The sequence below is a fragment of the Mastigoproctus giganteus genome, chromosome 3 (assembly GCF_048544385.1).
Source record: "Mastigoproctus giganteus isolate SK-2022 chromosome 3, ASM4854438v1, whole genome shotgun sequence".
Lineage (NCBI taxonomy): Eukaryota > Metazoa > Arthropoda > Arachnida > Uropygi > Thelyphonidae > Mastigoproctus > Mastigoproctus giganteus.
In genome coordinates, this window is record NC_143577.1 from 99579420 (window position 1) to 99605497 (window position 26078).

Genomic DNA, 26078 nt, shown 5'->3' on the forward strand with positions numbered 1-26078 from the left:
ATTATCATAAATTTTAGCTACATGCTTCAAGTTATCTGAGTTATAATTATAAAATGTTAGACATCTTTATAAAGAAAACTCGCCTCTATAGATGTGTTGATTATACTTCCATGAAAGAGGAGGAAAGAGTAGGGGGAAGAAGACTAAAGATATGAAAAACCATTAATAAGTGTAATTTGGTAGAGATGATATTCTTAATACTCCCATTATTGGATATAATATAACCAAAAGTGAAGGAATTTTATGTTCTTATGTTTCTTAAAATTTTATGTTCTTGTGTTATATTCTTGTTATGTTCTTTTTTAAAATTCTTTCACTTTTGGTTGTTATATTTAGCAATTGCAGTATTAAGAATACCCTCTCTGTTGAAGTTCGCTTCAGGGAGGTTGTACTTCTGACTGGTTTTCAATACCTTCAGTTTTCTTCCCCCTACTCACAGAGGTGAGTTACCTTTATAAAGACATTTCTAACATTTTGTACTTTCCAAATCGGAGTACGTTCTGCCTAGCTAAAAATGTAGAGTACTGTTTCATTCCTATTAGATTTAAATTATTACTTTTTTTTTTTCCAGCAATGACGTTAGTTCCATCATTGTTTATGTTAGCTACTATGCCATTTTGCCCTGAATCTCCAAAATATATTCTTATTACACAGGGAAAAGATGTTGCAGCTCAGAAAGGTAAGCTTAGTTCTGAATTATATTTTAAGGGAAATATTTTCTAGTTTATTGTTCTTTTTTTTCTAGTTTATGCAATCTATCTTTTCTAGTTTATACGATCTTCCTTGAAAGTGTAGTGGTTTTTCATCTTGTCACTCATTTGAAGAGGTTAGGGTTTGAATCCTCAGAGACTGGAAGAATTCTCAAAGGCCTGTTCAATCATGGCTGTAGTCAGCTGGTCTAAGGCAGAGGAATAGGTTTCCCCCATGTTTACAAAATATGCAGATCAGCTCATGAGTATACACATGTACAGGCCTAATACACTAGTACAATGTTGCCTAAGATGCTGATATTCTAGCATCTTAGTCAGTGAGTAAATAGCCCATTTACAAATTTTAATTATTTTTAGAGAATTTAAAATATTTAAGGGCAAAGGCCTCGTGCTACGAGGTAGCATGACTAACATATAGGTTAGTGCAAAAGAATCATTTTAACGTAGCCATCTACCAAAGTAATTAAATTAATTAATTAAATTGGCATCGTTTTGGTTATATCTCATATTGTGAATGCCTTCACAACGAGTTGCCATGATATTGTACATAAATAACCCTTCACCAGTGGAGAAGACTACTGTTATTTATTCTCAGCGGATACCACCACCCAGATGGCACCGTTTCAAAGCTTGTTGGCTTCTCTTTAGCGGGTGGGCAGCTACCCTGGTGTTGCAATAGTGACAACCCAGTTATGAAGTATAACGTCTATAGACTATAAAATGCTTTAGACTATAAAATATTTAAGGGCAAAGGCCTCATGCTACGAGGTGGAATGACTAACATGTAGGTTAGTCCGAAAGCATCATTTTAGCGTAGCCATCTAGCAAAGTAGTTAAGTTAATTAATTAAATTAATTAAGGATTTGTACTGTCCTTTTAGTGCTATGCCAATATGGAATCACTTAAATAGAGAGGTCTGATTATGCATCACTTCAGTTGTGTATAGATAGAAAGCATTTATGAGTAACATTTCATAGTTCAGTGGCACAGTGACACTGTATAAGTACAAGCATTGCCCAATTGCTTCCTTAATTAGCTCTAGACATTAAGAAAAAAGATGTGTATTGAGGGCTATTTTCACATAAACACAATACTATAAATAGTATAGTATAGTATGGTGTTTATGTGAAAATAACCCTCAATACACATCTTATTTTGGTATTACTCTAATTAAAGCAGTTATTGGCACCAAAGTGTGCAAATGTTGTTGTTGTTGTTATTATTTGGTTTTTAGGAGCATTAGCAACTAAGGCCATATTGCTCCGGGATATGCGGTGGTCATTCCCTGACCTTTCCACATCCTCCGTATTTGGTGGTGACGGGCTCGAACCCCGGTCTAATCAAGAGGCGTGTTCTACGCACTGCTGCTGCTCCTTCCCACCTGGCTACGGAGGCGCCAGTGTGCAAATGGTCCTGTGAACATTCCTATTTGGCAGCTGATTATATTGGCCATCAACAACGTTTTCCAGCTGTAAAGTTAAATATTAGTAAATCATCATTCAATTAGTAAACTATATTTGGATTTCATATGTTGGATTTCATATGAATGAGCAATTTTGTCATTGCTGCATTTACAGTTCTTGTACTTATTTCAAGACTGCTCACCAAGTTGCAGTCAATTTTGTTGTATTATTTTGTAGTGTATTATATTGCTGACTGAGTATCCATGTTTTTTGTTTACCCTGTTTGCATTTTTTTTGCCAGGGCAGATGTTGCCGTATTGCTGACTGAGTGCATACACTCTATATTTACCATGTGCCATAGGCAGAAACCTCGATAGAGGGCTGACCGGTTACACACATTTTCCGACACATCATTCAACACATAGTGGGAAAGTTGCCAACAGTTTTTGTAATGTATTTCTTTACCTTTGCTGAACAAACATCCAACTAGGTGTATTATTTTCTGGCAGTCACAAAATGAAAATATTTGTCTTTACAGTACTGTGTATATTTCATTATCTTGTGAACTTTTGCAAGTGACCTCCATATGGTGAGTTATTTTTATTTGCTTTGTTCGATGTATAAGCAAGAGAATAAACATACGAGTGGGGGTTTGGATATTATGAGTTATGGACATATAAGTGAAAAGACTGAAATTGGGGCAACATACATTGAGGGATTCATTGCTCATTTCGGTAGAGAACAGATGGCAGGATGGAAGTGGACCAATCACAAGTAGAGACAGCAAGAGTCCTAAATGTTCACCCAAATTACGTTTAGGTTTCTTCACCATTGAACATTCAAATGTAATATCCGAAGTGTGAATAGAATTCTAGGAGACAAGGAGAATTAACCCAAAGATCTCTACTTGGTTAACCAAGGAGCACAATATCTGCTGATAACTGATATTTGTCCTTATTTGCCAGATGACATAGAGACAGCAAACAACTGACTTCTGAGTTTAGCTGCCTTAGGACAATACTTCTTGCTGAACTATATACCATAAGCTGTTGGTGGGGGAGTCTGTATGCAAGATATGATTTGTGTCCCTAACATCTCAATTTTGTTACAATTTTTTTTTTTTTTTTTTTTTAAGAGAGAGAGAGCCAAAACAACCCATAAACAGCAGGGAAAGAGAGCACTTTTCCCTTCCCAGTGAGGGTTCAAGCAAGCAAAATGTGTAATTACACATCTCTGAGAGAGGAATTGTAACTTCTCTGATGTTTGAAAAACTCCAGTATCATTTAAATAATAATTTGAATTTGTGTGGTATAGGGATGAAATCCTGCTCTTTTCATACTTTCAGTTTTCAGTAGGTTCCCAATTGTTTCTAATGGATGATATGCTATCCCACATAGAGGAGGAGCAAAAATATTTTCCAAATGGAGTGACTACTCAAGTTTCTAGGTTGAATCTTTAGGATGCTTCTGGGAGGCAAATTTTGAGTCATCAATCATATTACATTTACTATAAGCCATCCTGGAACAGTGGATTTCAATACCAGTAGGACACACTTGAACACTCTAAGTGGCATGAAAACCTATCAAGTACATTAATGTACTTAATGATGCCAATTCCCAGTTACTTAGTAGCTGGCTGCATGTAGAAATGATGCACTTGCACTAACTTACACATCAGTTAACTATTTCGCAACCCGAGGCTTATAGCCCTAAAGTGCTCTATGTGTTATTTCAGTATAATATATATTTTTTAATTTTCTAAATATTGTTGAAATATAACTTTTGTTATATATATCTTATTAAAAATCAGTTCACAACACTGCCAAATTTATGTGGTTTATGGAATCAACATTACATTGCTTATAAGCATTATGAAATTAAATAGTATCAGATCTTTTTAATTTTAGACACTAACTAAAATAGTATTTAAAATTCTTGTAAAATCTTAATATGATAAATTCCTCATCAAAATATCTATTGTGCATTAATCAGTGGTTAAAGCTTAGTGGCTATAACTGAAGCAACCGTCCTAATTATGCATGTGGTATCTTGCTTAAATAGTGTTAGGCAAGATACTAATTACATTAATTATTTTCTTGAAATTATATGTGAAAAGAGACAGAACATTGTGCCACCAATGCTAAATATGCTTCTCTTTGGATGATTGATGCTATTGCTGCAGAAAATAGTTAATTATTGTTTATTTTATGTTTGAATTATTATATAAAATAGTTTCTTATCTATTATTACTCTTATATTATTTCTCCCTGACTGTTGGTAGGGGGCATTTTCACCCCATGATGTGTGACAAACTAATTTGTTGTTTCTAGAAACAACGAATTACAGTTTATGTCACACAAGGGCTTATGTATTCAATATCCTAAACCATTAAATAAATATGGAAAAAGACATCCTTATTATATTATAAATAACTGTTTGTCAAAATTGGATTTTAAGATTGAGCATTCACCGAAATACACTAAGATGAAATTATATTTATGAAGGTTTTTAATATTTAATGAGTTGCCATAAGAATTATAATTGTTATTTGTTCTGTTTTTTGGTTTGGTGGAATCACCCTAATTTTTGACATTTTTTTTACCTCTTATATAAAATTTTTTTTTTCAGGAAGTGGGGTGGAAAATTATATAATCAAATTTATATTTGAGTAAATGAATAACAATAACTTGTTGATAAGAATTTGAAATCCTTAATGTAGAAATGAATTATTATTAAAATTATTAATTTAGAAACTTAATGTTGAAATCCTTAATGTAGTTTGATGTAATTTAATTGATGAGGACTAATAAAATATTGTATTGCATTGTATTATTATTATTATTATTTGATGAATTTGATTTGATGATGTTTGATGATGTCATCAATTATTTGATGAATACATTGAATTGTATTATTGCAGTTTATTATTATTATTGCACTTATATTATTTCACCCTGTGACAAATATTGCTACCAAGTACACAGGGTGTTGTTATGATGAATAAATTAAGGAACTCTCTGACTATCCTACAGGTGTTCAGGATTGCAACTTTCTGGAGTTACTTGCAGGTGTTTGCTGGGACCCTACATAACAGATTGCTAGGTTGTTATGTAGGGTCTTTGGCACTAAAATGGTGGTTGACACGATAATCAGGATGACCGTTACTTGTTGCATATGCTACATCTCTTTGATCTCCTATCTTAGGTTCATGTACTTCCTGATTTTTACCTCATGAGTTTTCTGGAAGTTGCTCGTGTTGGGCACTCCTATATCAATCAGATAGGTAGCCTTTTCCTTCTTGTCCTCAAGGGTTATGTCCAGTCTGTTCTGAGGGATTGTCTTATCCGTTATTATGGCGCAGTCCCAGTACAGCTTGTGGGAAGGTGTCTCTAGTACTGCATGGGGTTTGTACTTGTAGTACAATACACTTTCTTCGATCAACTAGTATTTCCTTGGTAGCCTGTGATGTATTATCCTGGCTACCTGGTATTGTCTATGAGTGTATTCAGTCTGGGTGATCACCTTGCATCCCATGGTGATGTGTAGGATTGATTGTTTCTGAGGCCAGGTGGCATCGTCAACGTGTGTCGTCTGACACTCCGGGCTTCATGGCAATGCATTTTCTGTAGTTTCTGGTGTTGATTACTTGGTCTTGGATGGTGAGCATGAATCCTTCAGTCTTGGGGAAGAGCGTCGAACTCGAGAGCCATGCATTGGAAGAAAATTTATCTGTGTGGTCTTGTTGGAGGTCATTGTAGCATCTACCATGGAGTGTTTTCTCTGCCCATCATTCTAGCTTATTTTGTGCTGTTGTGGGTGGGAGGGGACTCCCCGCATAGGTTGAGTGGGGTACACCACTTTTCTGTCTTCCTTATGGCCTAGTAGAGTGCTGCAGCGTGTTTCTGGAAGTAATCCTTCAGGTTAGCTATCGCTGTTTTCTGTTGCTCGATGAGGTCTATCAGGCCCCTTCCTTCCTCTTACCAAGCTACTGTCAGTCTCTCCATGGCTGACTTCAGGTGGTGCTGGCAGTTAGCACTGGGGCTGCGTAGGTGTTTATGGCTTTAATTGTGTTCCTTCCATTTAGCAGGCTTCTCAGTCTCTGGTAGTATTTTTTGGTCAGACAAGCCTAGATTTTCATCTGCTTTAACTGCTGAGCTTGCATCATTCCCACCAGGTATTTGTATGTCTCTCCCTCTGTCATGGCTTTGATCTCTTTACTAGTCTGTAGCTGGTAGTTTCAGCTGACTAATTTTCTCTAGTGCAATCCGTGAGTCTTGTATTTGTCTATAACAAATTCTATCCTGATATCATTGCTGAACTCTTCAGTGATCTGGAGTAGTTGCTGGAGTAGAGTTGGTTGCCGAGTAGAGCTTGATGTCATCCATATAGATCAGGTGGGTGAGGGTGTACAGGTTTTTCCTTCTTTCTTTGAGGTTATATCTATACTTGCTGCTGTTGAGCATGGTGGATAGTGGGTTGAGTGCTAGACAGAACCACAGTGGGCTCAGGGCATCTCACTGTAAGATTCCTCTCCTGATGGGGATTGGTCTGGTTGTGATATTCTCAACCATAATGGTGGTACTCCATTTCAGCATCGTTGTTCCTAGGAAGTTTGTCACTATTGAAATGACTTTGTAGATCTTCAGCGTCTCTATTAGCCAGTTATGAGGCATGGAGTCAAAGGCCTTGTGGTAATCGATGTAGGCCGTGTACAGGTTGCGACACTTCTTGCTCTATAATGGTTAATTGCTCCTTGCATCCTTTGCTCATCTGCTTGCATCCTTTCTGCTGTTCAGCCGTTATGTTCTGGCTCTCCAAGTGGCCTGATATCTTCTTGGTTATGCAGCTGGTCAGGATCATGTACATTGTTGGGAGGAAGGTGATTGGCCTGTATTTCGCCAGGTTTCTTGTATCTTCGTCTTTAGGCTTCAGATATGTAATTCCTTGAGTGAGAAACTTTGAGATTGTCTCTGGGTACCTTTCATTCAAATGAATTGCTCTGCCAGGTGCTTGTGTATGTGCAAGTGAGCTTCTTGTACCAGTAGTTGTGGATGTTATCTATTCCTGGGGTTTGCCAGTTGTGGGAGTTCCTGATTGACTGTTTTACTTTTTCCTCTCAAATCTTCTACCCTCTCGTCTCTTGTACATCCTTGGTTTTCTTCCATTCTAGTTCTATCCAGGAGCCTCTGCTGTTATGTCTTAATTCCTTGCTCCATATGTTTCCCCAAAACTCCTCAATCGCCTTCTGTTCAGGTGGTCCATTCCCTTCTTTCCCGTTTTCTCCAAGACTCCTGAAGAAGGCTCTTTGGTGCTTATTGAAGATTCGGTTGTTTAGTTTCCTCTGGAAGTTCTCTTTGTATCAGTGTAGTCTCTTGCTGAGTGTGAGGAAGTTATGCTTCAGCGTGTCCAAGTGTTCTCCTATTCTCTGCTTTTTGGTTTTTGGTCTCGTGTTTTCTGTGGACTCTATCTCACTTGAGGATGCTCTTCACTTTTCTAATCAATTTCTTACTCCTATTTCTCTGTTGGTATTGGGTCAATTGGCCTACCTTAACTCTTAATTCTTCTATCTTCTGCTGAATTCTTCTTTCCAAAGCTGGTAGTTCCTTCTGCTTTCGGTTCTTCTTCTGCTAGTCTCTCATTTCTCTTCCATTAATCTTAGTGGTTGCTATGCAGCACAGTATATGGCTGTGTGGATGGCCTGCAGTGATGCGCCTTTGCTGTCCAGGTAATGTGATATTATTTGCTGATTGAGGTGGCCTGTCATTCTTCACAGAGTTCTATTGGGCCTCTACTTCGGTATCACGTGGGTCTTTGTGGGGTCCATTCCTTTGAATTCTGTTAAGGTCCTCTTCCACTCATCTTCTTTTCTGGATATCATGACCTCATCTCTTTCCACTTCAGCTGCTCTGGGTTGTATTTCTTCTTGCTCCTCTGGTTCCATAGTAATATGCACTTCTTCCTGTGGATCCATATTGACCATATTCTTTGCTCTTTGTAGTCGATTGCTCACATCCTGCTTGATTTTTTTCCAAGATTGCAGGAGCTATCAGTTCTTCGTGACGATGGTCCTTCTTTTGTCCACTATTCGCTGTTCCATGACTTGAATATCCGGGAATTGTTCCAGCCACTTGGTATGTAGTCTTGACCTGTACACTGTCATATCGGTCTCTAGCTTGGTTATTTCATACTATGCTCACATGATGTACGTATTAATTTGATGCTCCACTTCATGCATTGGCATTTTCTTTTGAACCGACCCCTCTGCTTAAGGCCTGAACATGAGTGACTTTATTTTGTGCCACACTCGATGCAGTATGATTATTATTACTCTTTGACATCATCCAACTATGGGGATGGATCTGTTCAGCTTCAGCTTATGTCCAGTGGTAGTTCTTAGGAGTGACACCAGATGGTGATACGATCTGCCTTAGCCGTCACTCTGACCTTGGGAAAGGTAGGTCTGCTGGAGCAACTTTTGCGATGTTTTATTTAGTTTATTTATTATTATTATATTATTTCTCTCAGATTGGGGGTTCCACCTCGGAATCCCCAATTACTACCAAGTACACAGGATGGTTGTTATGTCTTGTGTTACTGTTGGTCGAAGAACTCTCTAACTACTATCCTACAGGTGTTCAGGATTGCGACTTTCTGGAGTTCCTTGTATGGTGTTTGCATTAGCATTAGTAGAGGCATATGGTACAAGAATGCAATCTTATGCAGCATCAGCCAAAAAAAAAAAAAAAAACTCTCCCATTTCACTCCTCCGTTCGTTCCAAATACCTGTCCAGCTCAGCCTTAAATTTATTTAGGTTATCAACTTCCACAACAAAGGATGGAAGTCTGTTTCACCAACCAACTACCCGCTGGCAAAAGGCAAAATTCCGCACATCTATCCTACATCTGGCTTTCCTCAATTTGAATTTATGCCCTCTCAAGTGATTATTCTGAGCAAGAGGAAGAACCCCATCAGCACTGAGCATGCTCAAACCATTCAAGGCTTTATACATATCAGTCAGATCATCTCGCAGGCGCCGTCTCCAGACACTGTAATTTGTAAAATTTAAGCCTTTCTTCGTAAGAGCAACCCTTTATTCCATTCACTAATCTTGTTGCCCTTCTCTGTACTCGTTCCAACAGCTCTACATCCTTCTTAAAATGAGGCTTCCAGATCTGTATACAGTACTCAAGTGTGGCCTGACCATCCCCTTATACAAGGAGATAATCACCTCCATATCCCTGCTAGAAAAATTCCTGTATATCATTGACAAGACACTATGAGCTAACCTTGCAGACCGTGTGCACTGCTCAGAAAACTTCATATCTGCCTGCACAATTACCCCTAGGTCCTTTTCGTTCTCTACCACTGTCAGTGTAATACCACAGAGTTGATACGTCACTCTGGGGTTACTGCTTCGATATGTAGTACTTTATATTTGTCAATGTTAAACTTCATTTGCCACCTCTCAGCCCATCTGCTCAACTTTTCTAGATCTTGTTGCAGCAGGGTACTGTCATTAGTGTCCTTAACAACCTGCCAACCTTAATATCATCTGCAAACTTGGACATTAAGCTTGATATACCATCATCAATATAATTTATAAATACAGAAAACAACAATGGACCCAACACTGGACCCTGAGGGACTCCACTAATAACATTAGTCCACAATGAGCAGTGTCCATTGATTACCACTCTCTGTCTTCTCCCACTGAACCATCCATTATCCATAGCAGCAATTTGCCTCCAATGCCACACTGATCCAATTTATGCAGCAGTCTTCCATGTGCAACAGTATCAAAAGCCTTTCTAAGATCCAAATTTTTGATATCAAAGTTATTCCCCTGCTTCCAGTTCCTTCGTGACCACATTATAGTAATCCAATCAAATTGGTCAGGCAAGACTTTCCCTTAACAAAACCATGCTGTGTCCAAGCTATAACTGAATTCTTGTCTAGATGATCCAGCAGTGCTTCTTTAACCAGTGCCTCCATTAATTTTCCTGGAACAGAAGTTAAACTAACAAGTCTATAATTACTTGTGTTGCCCTTTGATCCTCCTTTGTGAATTGGGGGTCACATTTGCACATCTCCAGTTCATGGGTACCTCCCCTGAGTCAAAAGAAGCTCTGATAATTATGGCTAAGGGTTTGCTTACTTCCTTTGCTGTCTCCTTTAATATAACTGGATATATCCTGTCCGCCCCGGGTGCCTTTTTTATGTTTATCTTCAACAATTTATCCTCCACTTTCCTCTCAGTTATTACAAAATCATCTAGCTCACTGCCAGAGTTTAACTCACCTCTGGCATTCCCCTCCTGAATAACTCCTCATGGGTGAATGTAGATGCAAAATACTCATTTAGTTTGTTAGCCACCTGAGCAGGATCATCAGCATTTGAACCATCAATATCCAGTGGACCAATCTGATTCATCCCTTTCCTTCTAGAGTTTACATATGCAAACTCTAGAAGGATGCAAAGAACTCTTTGTAGTTTTTCTTTGCATCCTTTGCCAAGGATTTCTCATAATCTGCCTTTGCTGCCTAATCTCCTCTGTGACTTGGTTACAGACCAGTTCATATCTATCTCGTAGGCTTCCATGTCACCCATTAATTTATACGTATCCCATGCATTTTTCTTCTCTGCCATATGTCTCATTAGTTCAACTGACATCCATTTAGGCCTAAATGGATGTCAGAAATTTTTGGGGAGCGCAAATTTTTAGAAATAAGATGATCAGCAGAAACATCTCTTGACATTGCCACTGTTTCATTGAATGTATGACATGTCATTCCATTTTGCTGAAACTATCAATGGACCCAACTTGTTTTTGACAGTGACTAAAATGTTAGTCACTGTCAAAAACTGCAACAAACTGGTTTATTACATCTTTATACATTTCTCCTTAACCATGTTCTCAACTGAGTGTGGCCCGGTAACTCAGTGATATGAAATGGCACACTGCATCCCAGTATTTTGAGGACATAAGGACAATCACAAAAAACATGGATTCTCATTACTCTTTATTTTGCTGATTTGACTACTGACGTAACCAATCACACGGAACCCCACATCATCAGTGAAGAAAACGCGGTCAAATTTGCTAATTCAATTTGAATCTGTAGAGGCACAAAAATCATCAATAATAATACAGTATTTTCTTAATCCAGTTCTCTAAGTTCATGCATTACATAAATATGAAAGGAATGGAATGGAATGGAATGGAAACTTAATTTTTTTTTATTAACAGTAGCTCTTTGTATATTTGAATAAGAAAATATATTTAGAGTGAAATTTTTCTCAGTGACTTCTGGCAACTGCAATAAATGTTGATTAACATGCTCATGTTTTTCTTTGGTTAGCAGTGAAGTGCACCCAATTCTTTTTTGTCATGAAAGCTATCTATTTCACAAAAACAGGTTACTAATCATGAAATTGTTGAATTGGAACTTTTTATTTAAAATTTGGCTTTGATGTTAACATCAACAGTATTGTTTTAATATAAACACATGTTCAGACATAAATATGTCGAGATGGCTTCATCACGAACTTGTATGGTGGATGAGATTGTGTAAGTGTAACTTAACAACCACTGTTCTTTGTGTGCAGTGTTGTTTATTATTTATTATTATTATTAGCTATATGGTGCAAGGAAGCTTGAGGCTTATGCTGCACCAGCCAAAAAAAAAAAAAAAATTCCCCAGTTACCCTAAGAGAGAGAGAGAGAGAGAGAGAGAGAGAGAGAGAGAGAGAGAGAGAGAGTAGAAGGGAATCACCAAGAAAGAGAAAAATGATGATATCCAGCTCAGGACCCTGGGTGTGCCAAGCCCATACTCACCAGATGTGAGACCCTGGGATTTTGTTACCAATGTAGTGCTGAGAAAGTCACATATGTTTATTATGATTATGAAATTAAGAGAAATTAGCACTTTCATTTTGGGTTCCTTAAATTTTGATCACCTTTAGCATGGGAATATTTGCTAGCTTCCCCCCCCCCCTTCTTTCCCCCCTTGCTTTGTGCATCACATTTTTCAGTTTTGCAACTTTTGTTTTGGTAGGCTGACTGTAATATAGGTCAAGGTGCATTAACTGCATTCCTAGATGCCACTTACTTGCAGCCTGGGAGACAATGGTTTATAGTTAAAAGATGCTGAAAAGTTTTTTTTTCAATATATGAAAAAATTATTACAATAAGTTTTATGAAATAAATAGGGTCATAAGATGAAATAGCCAACCGGGCTAGCCAGCGGGTAAAGCGCCTGCCTGGCAAAACAAAGGTCATGGGTTCAAATCCTGCCTTGGGCTTGGATCAGAGTAGAAAGTGCAAAAACCTTGGGAGGTGCAATATGGCTACAGAAGCCGATGTGCCAACAACTAACAAAAAAAAATATATATAATAATAATAATAATAATAAGATGAAATATTAATTATGCACATATTATTTTTGTAAGCAAATTGATGATGCTTGTAAAATTAAGGAAGTGAAATAAAATGGATAATCATTGCACATACTATCCTTGAACTCTTGTAAGTAGAATTCTGTTTACATTATTACTATTATTGTTATTATTATATTATTTCTCCCTGATGTTATTGTTATCTTCGGTGTTATTGTTGGTCGAGGAACTCTCTGACTATCCTGCTGGTGTTCAGGATTGCAACTTTCTGCAGTTCATTCTAGGTGTTCTCTGGGAGACCTATTGCTGCTAGGCTGTTATGTAGGGTCTTTAGCACCATACCTGAGGTTGACACGATGATTGGGATGGCCGTTACTTGTTGCCTATGCCACATTACTTTGATCTTCTGTCTTAGGTTCGTGTACTTCCTGATTTTTCCTCGTGGGTTTTCTGAAGGTTGCCAGTGTTGGGCACCACTATGCCAATCAACTAGGTAGCATTTTCCTTCTTGTCGACAAGGCATTATGTCCAGTCTGTTGTACAGGATTGTCTTGTCTATTATTATAGTGCTGTCCTAGTACAGCTTGTGGGTTGGGGTCTCTAGTATGGCTTGGGGTTTGTACTTATAATATGGTACACATTCTTTGATTAACTGGTATTTCCTCACTAGCTTCTGATGTATTATCCTGGCAACCTGGTTGTGTCTACGAGTGTACTCCATCTGAGTGATCATCCTGCCTCCTGAGGGGATGTGATGGATCATTTCTGAGGCTAAGTGGCATTGTTGACATGTGTCATCTATTGCTCTAGACATCCTTGGTGATCTATTTTCTGATGTATATGGATGGCAAGCATGAATCCTTCAGTCTTGGGGAAGAGTGTCTTGCTCATGAGCCATATGTTGGAAGCCATTTTATCTATGTGGTCTTGATAGAAGTCACTGTAGTGTCTGCTATGAAATGTCTAATTTTGTCCATTTTTCTAGCTTCATTTGTTCTGTTCTGGGAGAGAGGGGTATCCTCACTTAGGTTGAGTGTGGTATGCCATTTGTCTATCTTCATTATGGTCTGGTACAGGGGCACTGTTGTTCTGGAAGTAATCCTTCAGGTTTGCTATTGCTTTCTTTGTTGTTCAGTAAGGTCCAGGGGAGTTCCTAGGGAATGCGGTGTCCAGATTGAAATTGCAGTTTGGTGTCCCCCCCACCCCTTAAAATTTTCTTCATATGTGTATGTAAGTTTCAAATTTTCAGAAGCCCTTGAACATTGCTGCCCCAGTGTAGTGCATCCCTGGCACCCTCGGGATGGCCTGCCCTGATAAGGTCTATCAAGTCTTTCCTCCTTTCCAAGCTGTGGTCAGTCTCCCTATGGCTGTCTTCAGGTGATGTTGGTAGCGCTTAGTCATCATTGTCCTTGTCTGTCTCATGATATCCTCCAGCTTGGTGCTAGTTCAATTTATGATCCCAAAATATGTTAGCACTGGGAATGCATAGGTGTTTATGGATTTTACTGTGTTTTCCTTCTATTCAGCTTTACTTTGAGCAGGCTTCTCATTCTCTAATGGCATTTTTCAGTCAGGTAGTCCTTGATCTCATTGTGAGCCTGCATCATCCCCAGGTGTTTACAGGTCTCTCCCCTGTCATGTCTTCAATCTCTTTACCAGTCTGTAGCTGGTAGTTTCGGCTGAGCAATTCCCCCTGATGAAATCCATGGGTGTTGTATTTCTCTAGTCCAAATTCCATCCTGATATCATTGCTGAATTCTTTGGTGATCTGGAATAGCTGCTGGAGGGTCTTTAGCACCATACTTCTTGGTTGCTGTGTAGAGCTCGATGTCATTAGTATTAACATTAGTAGAGGCATACGAAGCGCAAGAAAGCAAGCATATGCAGGATTAGCAAATAAATAAAAAACCCTCCCATTTCATCCCTCCATTCGTTCCAAATGCCTGTCCAGCTCAGCCTTAAATTTATTTAGGCTATCAACTTTTACGATAAAATATGGAAGTCTGTTCCACCAATCAACCACCTGCTGGCTAAAGGCAAATTTCTGCACACATCTATTCTACAACTGTCTTTCCTCGATTTGAATCTATGCTCCCTCAGGTTCTTAATCTGAGCAAGAGGAAGAATTCCATCAGCATTCAGCTTGCTCAACCCATTCAAGGCCTTATACACCTCAATCAGATCACCATGCAGGTGCCAACTCTCCAGGCACTGCAATTTGCAGAACTTAAGCCTTTCTTGGTAAGAGCATCCCTTTGTTCCCCTCACCAATCTTGTTGCCCTTCTTTGTACTCATTCTAGCAATCTTCATCCTTCCTAAAATGTGGCCTCCAGACCTGTATATATTTGAGGTGTGGCCTGACCATTGCCTTGTACAATGGGATAATCACCTCCCTGTTCCTGCTACCAAAATTCCCGTATACCATTGACAAGACTCCATGATCTACCCTGGCAGCCAGTCTTCCTAATTCATTTCACAAATATACATGGTCTCAATTCTAATCTCAACGATGTCCATTTCCACTTGCAGTCTGCCAAAACCCATGTACTTTTTCTGACAGAATCTCAGTTATTGGTTGATTCAACTACTGCTCATCTCAGATGCCCAAATTATTCGCTGTATGATTCTTTTCACCTCGAAGGTTTTACTTGTGCATAATATGTCCGTTCTGATATTCCCTGTCAGAGACTTGGCAATTTGGAATCTCCTCTCTTTGATTTTCTCTAGCTTAAAATCTCTCTACCTTATTGTGTCAAATTCATCTGTTGTCTCTACCGTTCTCCCAGCTCCACTAATTACTTGGAGCTCTTTGACTTCCTCTCTTTGCAACTTGACTTTCTCCATCCCAATTTTCCTAACAGTGAGGAAATTTTCCTTGGTGATTTTAATGTTCACAACTCCAGCTGGCTTCCATTTTCTAGTCACAACGACCCAGCTGGTCGAGATGCTGAGGCTTTTGCAATTACTAATGATCTTGCACAGATTGTTCATTTACCTACAAGAATACCAGACAATCCTAATCATACAGCCAATACGCTTGATTTTTTTCTCACAAACAACTCTTCTAAGTACAAGGTCGAAGTGAGAGGTCCTTTAGGCACTTCAGATCACAACTTGGTGATTGTCTCTTCTCCAATGGAACCTTTATCTCATGGCTATTCCCAACCTCGTGTTGTTTGGCATTACAAGAATTCAAAATGAGATGACCTGCAAGATTTCTTTTCTTATTTTCCTTGATCTGTTTCAAAACTGTTTCAAAACTTCTGATGTCAACGTTTGCTCAGATCGTGTGAGTGAAATTATTCTTGCAGGAATGGAATACTTTATCCTACACTCCACTTTATAATCTCGTTCTTTATCTAAACATTGGTTTTCCAATAAATGTGCTAAGGCTGTTCAAGAGAAGAATGTTGCATATCGTAATTGGCTTGTTTCTAATTCTTCAGTTTTATTTTCTGCCTACACCAAAGCTCGCAACAATTGTAAGCACTTATTAACCAGTCCAAACTAGAGTTTGAACAGGCTAAGAGTAGAAAACTTGCTTCTTGTCTTAATGGTAGCCGAGCATTCTGGTCTCTTGCCAAAGCTATTGGATGCAATTTTTGCCCATCTCTGCTCCCACCTCTGTTCAAACCAGATGGTTCTGTTGTCACTTCAGCCAAGGATAAAGCTGACCTGCTAGCATCCCATTTTTCTTTCAACTCATGCATTAACGATCTTGGTAAAACACCTCCCACTATTCCCAACACGCTACATTCAATGCCTCCTGTGGTCTTCTGTCAAAAGGATGTCAGAAGGATTTTGACGAATCTTAATGCTAAGAAAGCTCCAGGTCCTGATGGTATTTCTCTACTTGTTCTCAAAACCTGTGCTCCTGAACTTGCTCCTATTCTTTGCCTTCTTTTTTCACTTTCTTCTTCCAAAGGTGTTTTTCCTTCTGCTTGGAAATTTGCTCGTATCCAGCCAGTTCCTAAAAAGGGTGACAAATCCCTCCCATCCAATTATATCGTCCCATTGCAATTACTTCTATTCTTTCTAAAGTAATGGAGAAATCAATTAACTGCCAACTCTTAAACTATCCTAGAAACCTTCCGTCTGATCAACGATCGCCAGTATGGATTCCGTCAGTGTCGATCCACTGGTAATATTCTGGCTTATGTTACCCATTTATGGACTAATTCAATGGAAAGGTTCGGTGAAACACAAGTAGTTGCTCTTGACATCTCAAAGGCTTTCGATCGTGTTTGGCATAAAGGTCTTCTAAACAAGCTTCCATCTTATGGTTTGCCAACGGTTTTTTGTAATTGGTTATCCAGTTTTCTCTCTGATTGCTCACTGAGGGTGATGGTAGATGGCTCTCTGTCTTCTAACTTCTCCACTAATGCCAGTGTCCTGTCCCCCACTCTTTTCCTCTTGTATATTAATGACCTTCTTCCATTGACTGGAAATCCTATCCATAGTTTTGCTGATGATAGCACATTGCATTCCACTTTCCATTTTGAGAAACCTTCTCCTGCTCAATCAGCTTCAACTTCTCGAAAATCTGTTACCAATTCCTTAAATGCCGATCTTCAGGTAATTGTCCAGTGGGGCAAAGACAACTTAGTTGATTTCAACCCTTCTAAAACTCAGTCTTGTCTTATATCTCGCAAAAAAGATTCTTCTGCTCCGATGCTTATCTTTAGTGACACTCCGATTTCTAGGCAAAATGATATATCTCTTTTGGGGATTACCCTGACCTGTAATCTCTCTTGGCACAAGCACATTAGAAATATTGCTTTCTCTGAATCTAAAAAACTTGGTTTTCTCTTTCGCTCTCGGCGTTACTTTTCTTCCAAACAGCTGCTCACTCTGTATAAATTGCAAATCCGCCCTGCCATGGAATATTGTTCTCCCATCTGGGATAGTGCCCTCAAAACCTCTCTGAGGCTTCTTGATTCCATTCAGAAGAGGGCAGTTAGGTTAATTAATGATTCATCTCTAACAGAGTCTCTGCACTCGCTGTCTCATAGACGTACTGTTTCTGCTGCATGCCTCTTCTACAGATACTTTCATGGGCACTGTTCTTCTGAATTAGCTTCTATAATTCCTGCTCTCTCTTTCAAAACAGTCCGAACACATGCCGACACCAGCCAACATCCATTTACTGTCCAACTTAAAACTCACAGAACCAACTTTTGATCTTCCTCGTTTATTCATTCAACTGCCGTTTTTTGGAACAACCTTCCTCCACGTGTATTTCCTGAAAATTACAGTCTACAGAAGTTCAAGTCGAATGTCAAGAAATATCTTCTTTCGTCTTCTCAACCTCCAACCGAAGCACGGTACTAAGTACTATAGGTTCTAACACCTCTCGTGTTTGGGGGTTACATAAAATAAAAAAAGTCTGCACCACTCAGGAAACTTCATATTTGACTGCCCAATTACCCCCAGGTCTGTTTTTACTTTCCACTTCCCTGAGTGTAGTACCAAACCGTTGGTATGTTCCTCTTGGGTTATTGCTACCCGTATGCAGTACTTTGCATTTGTCAATGTTAACTTCAGTTGCCATTTGCCCACCTTATTTAGATCCAGTTGGAGTAGCATACTGTCTTTACTATCATTAAAAACCCTGCCAACCTTTGTATAATCGCAAAATTGGACATTAATCCTGATATACCTTCATCATTATCACTGATGAATACACAAAACAACAATGGGCCCAACGGCGAACCCTGAGGGACACCACTAATAACATTAATGCACATAGAGCAGTATCCATTGATTACCACTCTCTGTCTTCTCCCACTCAACCTTCCTTTTATCCATTTTAGCAACTTGCCCTTAAGGCCATACTGCTCCAATTTGTACAGTAGTCTTCCATCTGCAACAGTATCAAAAGCTTGGATTTCAGTATCCTGAAATCCAAGTATATGATATCAAAATTATATTTTCATCCAGTTCCTTTGTGGCCACGTCATAGTATTCAATCATATTGGTCGGACAAGACTTGCCCTTGACAAACTCCTGCTGTGTCTGAATTATTACTGCTGTCTTGTCTAGATGATCCTCCAATGCATCTTATGTTTAACTTCAACAATTTCTCCTCCACTTTGCTCTCAGTTATTAGAAAATCACTTAGCTCCCTGTTAGAGTTTGATAAACTTCTTGGCATTCCCCTCATTGAATAACTCCTGATGTGTGAATGTACATCAGGTGGGAGAGAGAGAGAGAGAGAGAGAGAGGGTACATGTTTTTCTTTCCTTCTTTGACGGTATATCCATACTTTCTCTTATTGAGCATGGTGAATAGTGGGTTCAAAGCAAGACAGAACCACAGTGGGCTCTGGGCATTTTCCTCTCCTGATGGGGATTGGTGTTGTTGTCAGTGCTTTTTTTGGGACAGTACGCAATGGTATGGCATACCGGCACCTTTATTAACAAATGACCTGTGATATTTGGATGTTGTACACTTCAATGGACACTGCTCATCGTGGACTAATGTTATTAGTGGAGTCCCTCAGGGCACAGTGTTGGGTCCATTATTGTTTTCTGTATTTATAAATGATATTGATGATGGTATATCAAGCTTAATGTCCAAGTTTGCAGATGATACAAAGGTTGGCAGGGTTGTCAAGGACACTACTGACACTATGCTGCTGCAACAGGATCTGGAAAGGTTGAGCAGATGGGCTGAGAGGTGGCAAATGAAGTTTAACATTGACAAATGTAAAGTACTACACATGGGAAACAGCAACCCCAGAGCAACGTATCAACTCTGTGGTACTACACTGGCAGTGGTAGAGAATGAAAGGGACTTGGGGGTGGTTGTGCAGGCAGAAATGAAGTTCTCTGAGCAGTGCAGACGGGCTGCAAGAGTAGCTCATGGAGTATTGTCAATGATATACAGGAATTTTTCCAGCAGGGATAAGGAGGTGATTATTCCATTGTATAAGGCAATGGTCAGGCCACACCTAGAGTACTGTATATAGGTCTGGAGGCCTCATTTCAAGAAGGATGTAGAGCTGCTGGAACGAGTACAGAGAAGGGCAACAAGATTAGTGAATGGAACAAAGGGGTGCTCTTACGAAGAATGGCTTAAGTTTTGCAAATTACAGTGCCTGGAGACTAGGCACCAGCGAGGTGATCTGATAGAGGTGTATAAAGCCTTGAATGGTTTAAGCATGCTGAATGCTGATGGGATTCTTCCTCTCGCTCAGAAAAATCACCTGAGAGGGCATAAATTCAAATTGAGGAAAGACAGATGTAGGATAGACATGTGGAAATTTGCCTTTAGCCAGCGGGTGGTTGATTGGTGGAACAGACTTCCATCCCTTGTGGTGGAGGTTGATAGCCTAAATAAGTTTAAGGCTCAGCTGGACAGGTATTTTGAACGAACAGAGGGGTGAAGTGGAAGTGGTTTTTTTTTGGCTGATGCTGCATAAGCTTGCTTTCTTGCATCAAATGCCTCTACTAATGCTAATGCTAATGCTAAAATTTGTAATATTCCATACATTTTTTCAAACGTTTACCTACTTTTCAAATAAGCTTAGTTATTCAACTAAATTTGCATTTTTCACTGTCTATTTTTAAGATATTTTCTATATAAAACTTTATAACCATTTTTAGAATTTTAAATTACTCAGTCGGACTTCTGTTTAACAAACTCCTTTTATAGCAATTTTTTTTTGAATTCCCATTGTAAATTACATTTAAAATAGTTTCCGTTGAGTGAAGAAAATTTTCATATAATGAAAAACTTAGGAGAGACTTAACTGGGTACGCACTGTTTGCACTTCTGGCCTTCAGGCAACTTAGGATATTAGTGCTGCTGCTAAGCAAGAATTGAGAGAGAGCTAAAGGGATTACCATTCTACAACTTAGGGATACCTTGTAAAACCTATCCGACGTTCCCCTATTTATAAATCGTGTATGATCGAATTCGTGTAGTGTAAACACGTGTTATACGAGGACTGACCATGTGCAGCACCTTGCATTTATCAATGTTAAACTTCAGCTGCCATTTCTCAGCCCATCGGTCTAATTCATTCAGATCTTGCTGCAGCAACTTACCCTGATTACTGCCATCCTTCCAACCTTTTAATATTTGGACTGTTTCAATCTGAACTTCTTGTATGTTGCTTCCATTAAGAAGCATTAAACATATCAAAGATGTTATTCATTGATACATTAATAATGAGAGTTAATGCTGATATGAAGTATTTTGCTGCACTAGATTTTATAGCACAGTAATGTTTGAGCTATTAGTTCATTGCATGTAACACTGAAATGGTTTGACTACACTGATGTTAGTGAGATGGATCACAGTATAAGTTAGGCATATATTATTCATTTTTATATGAACAATTCCCTCCTATATCGATTGCTAACTGCATATATTTTTATATCTGGTACTGAAAATATAAGTGAATTATGGTGTATAATTTTAAACAGCTTTGACATGGCTAAGAGGAACTATCGAGGTTCATGATGAAATGGATGAGATGAGAGCAGAATATGAATCTATGAAGCTAGTGCCAAAGGTAAGTAAATGATTTGTGCACTTTCCAATCATATTAATTAATTTAATTAGCTAAACTAACTTTAATTAGTTAAAATTATTGGTTATCTGATCACTGAATTCTTTTTCCCCTTTGAAATAATGATTTTTATGCAATAAGCAGATGAGGGAAGAAACCAAGGAGATTATAGGCATTGTTCTACCTAATAAGTAAAACAAGTATCAGTTGTTCTGATTACAAAACTGAATTAAAAAAAAAAAAATTAAAGTAACTTTTCTGGCCAAACAATTTAGTGCAAATCATAATTTTAGTTCTTAATAAATCACCGAAGTAGGTGAAATGGCATCATTTTGTTACATCTCACATTGTGAATTCCTTCACAAATTGCCATAATATTGCCATACCTTGAATAAGCAACGCTTCACCAGCAGTTACTTATTCTTGGCAGATTAGTCTTCTCTACTGGAGAAGTGTTGCTTATTTGAGGTAGGTAGTACAATATGATATGATGGCTCATTTTGAAGGCATTCACAATATGAGATGTAACAAAAACAATGCCATTTCACTTATTTTTGTGATTTACTATGAACCAAAATGATGCTTTGCACTAACTTCTTCATTTAGTAAATTTCCCATAGTCTGAGGCTTTCAGCCCTAAACACCTTTTTTAGTCTCTAACTGTTCTGTTACGGTTAAGAATATTCTGTTTATACTCTGGCATACAGATTATATTAAGAGAGATGTTAAGAGATTAAGTATTAATATATTAAGATAGCAAGAAAGTGTTAGCATCCATCTGTGTGATTTGGTCAGGTAGTGTGCTCTGCCATTTAATGCTAATTACAGTGGTTTTAAGTTTAACCTATGGATGAAGTACACATCACTTATATTTTGGTAGTAGAATGAAAGCTTTGACAAAGCTTTCATTCTACCATCTGAATCAGGTAAATATTATTTAGAGAGAAAGAAAGAGAAAATTTTTATTGCAACTAAATGAATACAATGTATATAGATGTAAGTGTGAAGTTGCAATTGTCCCGTCACAGCCAAAGGCCAGGGGTTCACATCAGAATAGATAATTAGTTATGTGCACACTGTAAAATTAAAAATGTAAACATGTTATTACATTTCCTCACATTACGCAGTATTAACTATATTTACAAGCTACATCATACAGTTATATTTACAATAAAAATACAGCAAACCCTCGCTATTCGCGGTATCTCTATTCGCGGTTTCGCGATCGCCGATTTAATATAAAACGAAACCTAAAAAAAAATGTGAATTTTAAAGCGCCGTGAATATTTTCCGCCATAAAAAAACATGAGCGTGGCTAAAATTATCTTTCCCGGTTAAAACAGCGCTCAGTGGGTGGGGGGAGAGGGGTGACAAAATCGCGAGCGTGGATGTTTCTCGCTAATCCTTGTTCAGTATGTGTTATGCGCTTGTCATGGAAGGTTTTGTCGTTTGCTTTTAATTTCTGTGCTTATAAATTGAATAAATTTATCAATTTATAAATTGATATGCTTACAAAAATGATAAATCTACCATTTTGCAGTGTAAAACAGACTTTTTCGAGTGTGTTAACAGAAGAAAGTGACTTTATTGTGGACAAATTCTTTCTAACCTGTACAAAAATATGGCTACGAATAACAAGAGAAATGTGAAAATATCAAAGAAGGTGATGACATTAGCGAATAAAATTGAGTTATTAGATAAAATTTCTAATGGTGAAAGTGTCTCCTCAGTGGCAAAATATTATAAAATCAATGAGTCAACGGTACGATCAATCAAAAAAATCGGAAGAAAAAATCCGCCGTAGGGTCCGTGAAAACGCGCTAATTGCTTCAAAAATTTGCTCTGTAACTCGTGATGTTAAATTAGAAAAAATGGAAAAAGCTTTAAATCTGTGGATAGAAGACCGAACTCAAAATAAAATTCCGTTAAGTTTACTCATCATTCGTGAAAAGGCAAAACTCCTTTATCAACACTTTAGCGAAACTGGTGATAGCACTGGCGGGATAAGTTTTTTTGCTAGCAAAGACGCTGGTTTGAAAGATTTGTTTGAAATTTCTAATAAATATTACATTTAATATTAAATTGTTTCTTATTTTCATTTCGATGCCATATACTTGCATTTCACTATGTACTGTCTATGTACATAGTCATATTATGAAGGTACATATAATACATACATAGACAAAATTTTAGACTAGTTTTTCTTATATATTTCATACTTTGGAACGGAACCCCTGTATTTCTATGGGAGCCATAACTCAGTATTCGCGTTTTCGGTATTCGCAACATTTCTCAGGAACGTAACCCCCGCGAATAGCGGTGGTTTACTGTATACATAAATGGCACTTCTCTGTCAAACAAATTTTGTTGTGACACAGGAGAGCTTGGCAGATGGTGTGGAGGGTGCAAAAACTTGTTCTTATTGATTCTGGGATTGGAGCAAGCTTCTAACACTTCTTTCCTCTAGGTTTTATTGATGAAAAACCTATGCAAGTCAGTGTTGACTGTTTACTGTTTTTCCATAATCATATCACTGCAAATGAGTATGAAATGCTACAGCACATTGTAATGTCTGTTTTTGTACACTAGCTATAGCCCCAAGTGCTGAAAAGCTTACTATCCGATCACAGCATTAAACTGAAGTGCGCCTGTTGCTATCCTTCACCCTCCCACTGAGTTTGGTCACTGTACTATTCAACTGCGCGAAAAGTTCGCAACCCCTAGCCTGAAGCCAACTCACAGCAAGACATCCATGTAACTAAGCAAACACCTGTCTATTGAATCTCTCAACCATGAGCAGAAACGGAAAATCTCTCAGCTTGACACAGAAGTGCGTCCTATGCTGTCATTTGACTGGTGATTTCATCCTCTGTATTGGCTGTGACAATGCAGTCTGCCCCAGATGTTCGGGCCTATATCTCATCCAGCTGGAAGAAACTATCAAAGGCAGCCAGGCTGAAATTCAAGGGATCATGCTGCAAGAAAGTATGTTCATCAAGCCACAAGGACAACTCGAAATTCTCCAACAACAACAACTCACAGAACTCAACAAGCATAGCCCAAATCCTAATTAGATAACTCCCATCGAGGCAGAACTTACGGAAGCTGGGTAATACTCAACACTATGCCAGTCTGTAAGAAAATATGGACAATAATACCTATGAGATGGACAGCTCCTCTAGAGATATAACGCCACATACTGATGCACCCTGCAGACCAACACCAGGCCATCTGGACCTGTCCGCATTGGATGCAAGTATAGACGCATCTTCAGCAACCTCTCAGACAGTGTATATCATGTAAAGATCTGAAATTGGTCAAAGCACATCTGCACAGAGGTCCGAAGGGTGTCAAACTGAACCAGCAATTACCATTCAACACATAAAGACAAATCATTCCCTAAAGCAAATCATTAACAGCAAAATCAACGAAATGGTGGAAGATCTCATAGAAATAATAACAAGTTGCCTAACAAATCACCAAATTGATGCCAGCCTACATGCCAACTTTCACACACTTGAAAGCATGGGAAGTACTATGTGCAAGTCTGCTGACCCAACTGCTTTGCCCCAACATGGCTGCACAGCCCTAACAAACATGTATGAGGCTTGATCTTCAAAGTTTCCCCGGGATAAGTCATGCGCAGCTACCGAGGTGAGCAGTAGTGGCAAAAACACCATAAGTCATGATGTACACTACAATAAAATAGCACAGTTCTCTCCCTATTTCAACCCCTGATAGTGACCCAAACCCATTGCTGTCTTCCCACTGCAATCTAGAAAATATATTGACAACCTCATCAGGCCACGTCGATGCCCAAGCAAGCTCAGTTGGCACAATTCAACCTCAGATGGATGATGAATGCAATAGTAGCACTGCCCAATCTAAAGCAGGTTCACTAAGTGGCAATATCAGACAACAAACACACATTCAGAGAAAAGCTGTAAAGTACGACACAGCAATAAACTCCAAGCTGCGAGCTTTCAGGACCCAAGACACGACCAGAAAGAATACAACCAGCCTTTTCGCATCTCAACTGGCATCATACACAACCCCTGAACTAGTCAAACAAGTCTTATACAAAGAGCTGAATCTACAGCCGACTGTATACAAACTAGGAGTCGACAATATGCTGCATTTAAAATCAATTGTAGCTCACATAAAGTAGACCTGATAGGAAGTGTCTCCATTTGGCCTGTCGGAATGAGGATCAGGCTGTTTATTTATTATAACTCAACCTTAAAACCTAAAGTGACTACTCACCTCCAACAGAAGTACTCCCACTGCAATCACAGCTGACTTGGCAACTATACTTGCTTACCAGAAAGAATGCCAGCACTAGAACTTTCCCACTCCTAACATACTGGGGTAAAATCCACCCAAAGTTACTAATACTGCCCTACATTGTGAGGGAACCCAAGGTCGCCTCATCCCCATCCTGATCTCTCAATGTCATGAACCTTCACTCGTGCATAGCTGGGAAGCAAGGCTCCCTCCCATAAAGATAAGCATAACGACCCCTCTCTTACCATCCAGATAATGTTCCAGAATATCAGAATATTTATGCCTTGCTGAAATGTGGCTAGAGCCTAACCAGACAGATATAAGCTGCTCCATTCCTGCAGGCTTTCATGTACTAGCTGCCTCTCACAATAACCACAAAGAGGGTGGAGTTGCTATAATCTTCAATAAGGCAGAGTTCACCATCATCCACTCTGCCTCAAGCAGCTCACAAGACGTCAAAGCCTTAATGGCAACTTTGAAACACAGACGTTGCATCCATGTACCTTCCTCCAATGGCAACTATGATGGCTATCAACAAAGCCACTAACTAGTTAATAAATAATCTGCACCTAGCAGCCGCTCATGTCATATGTGGAGAATGCAATCTTCTGCCGTCTATCCAACACCTCAAAAGTCAGCGCACAGAATCCCTCCAATCACTTCAAATCTTCCAAGTGAATTACCGGCCAACGAGAGACTAAAACCTGTTGGACATAGTCTATTCTTTGGCGATATGTCAACTTGAAGAAACCACAGGTGACATGTTT

At 38.8% G+C, this 26078-nt stretch overlaps 2 protein-coding genes across 3 annotated transcripts in view; one reads left to right on the forward strand and one right to left on the reverse strand.

The window, feature by feature from the left end:
- The window catches only part of LOC150088182 (solute carrier family 2, facilitated glucose transporter member 1-like), a 345132-nt gene that overhangs the window by 224204 nt on the left and 94850 nt on the right, over window positions 1–26078 (forward strand). For both annotated transcript variants that reach the window (XR_016546731.1, XM_090369368.1), the window contains exons 5-6: window positions 572–679; window positions 20942–21030. Coding sequence is in view for 1 of the 2 variants with exons in the window: in XM_090369368.1 (XP_090225494.1) it covers window positions 572–679; window positions 20942–21030 (197 nt within the window). In the remaining variant the exon portion in view is untranslated. The remainder of the gene's footprint in view (window positions 1–571; window positions 680–20941; window positions 21031–26078) is intronic.
- The window catches only part of Scox (Synthesis of cytochrome c oxidase), a 307125-nt gene that overhangs the window by 16997 nt on the left and 264050 nt on the right, over window positions 1–26078 (reverse strand). The window lies entirely within an intron of this gene.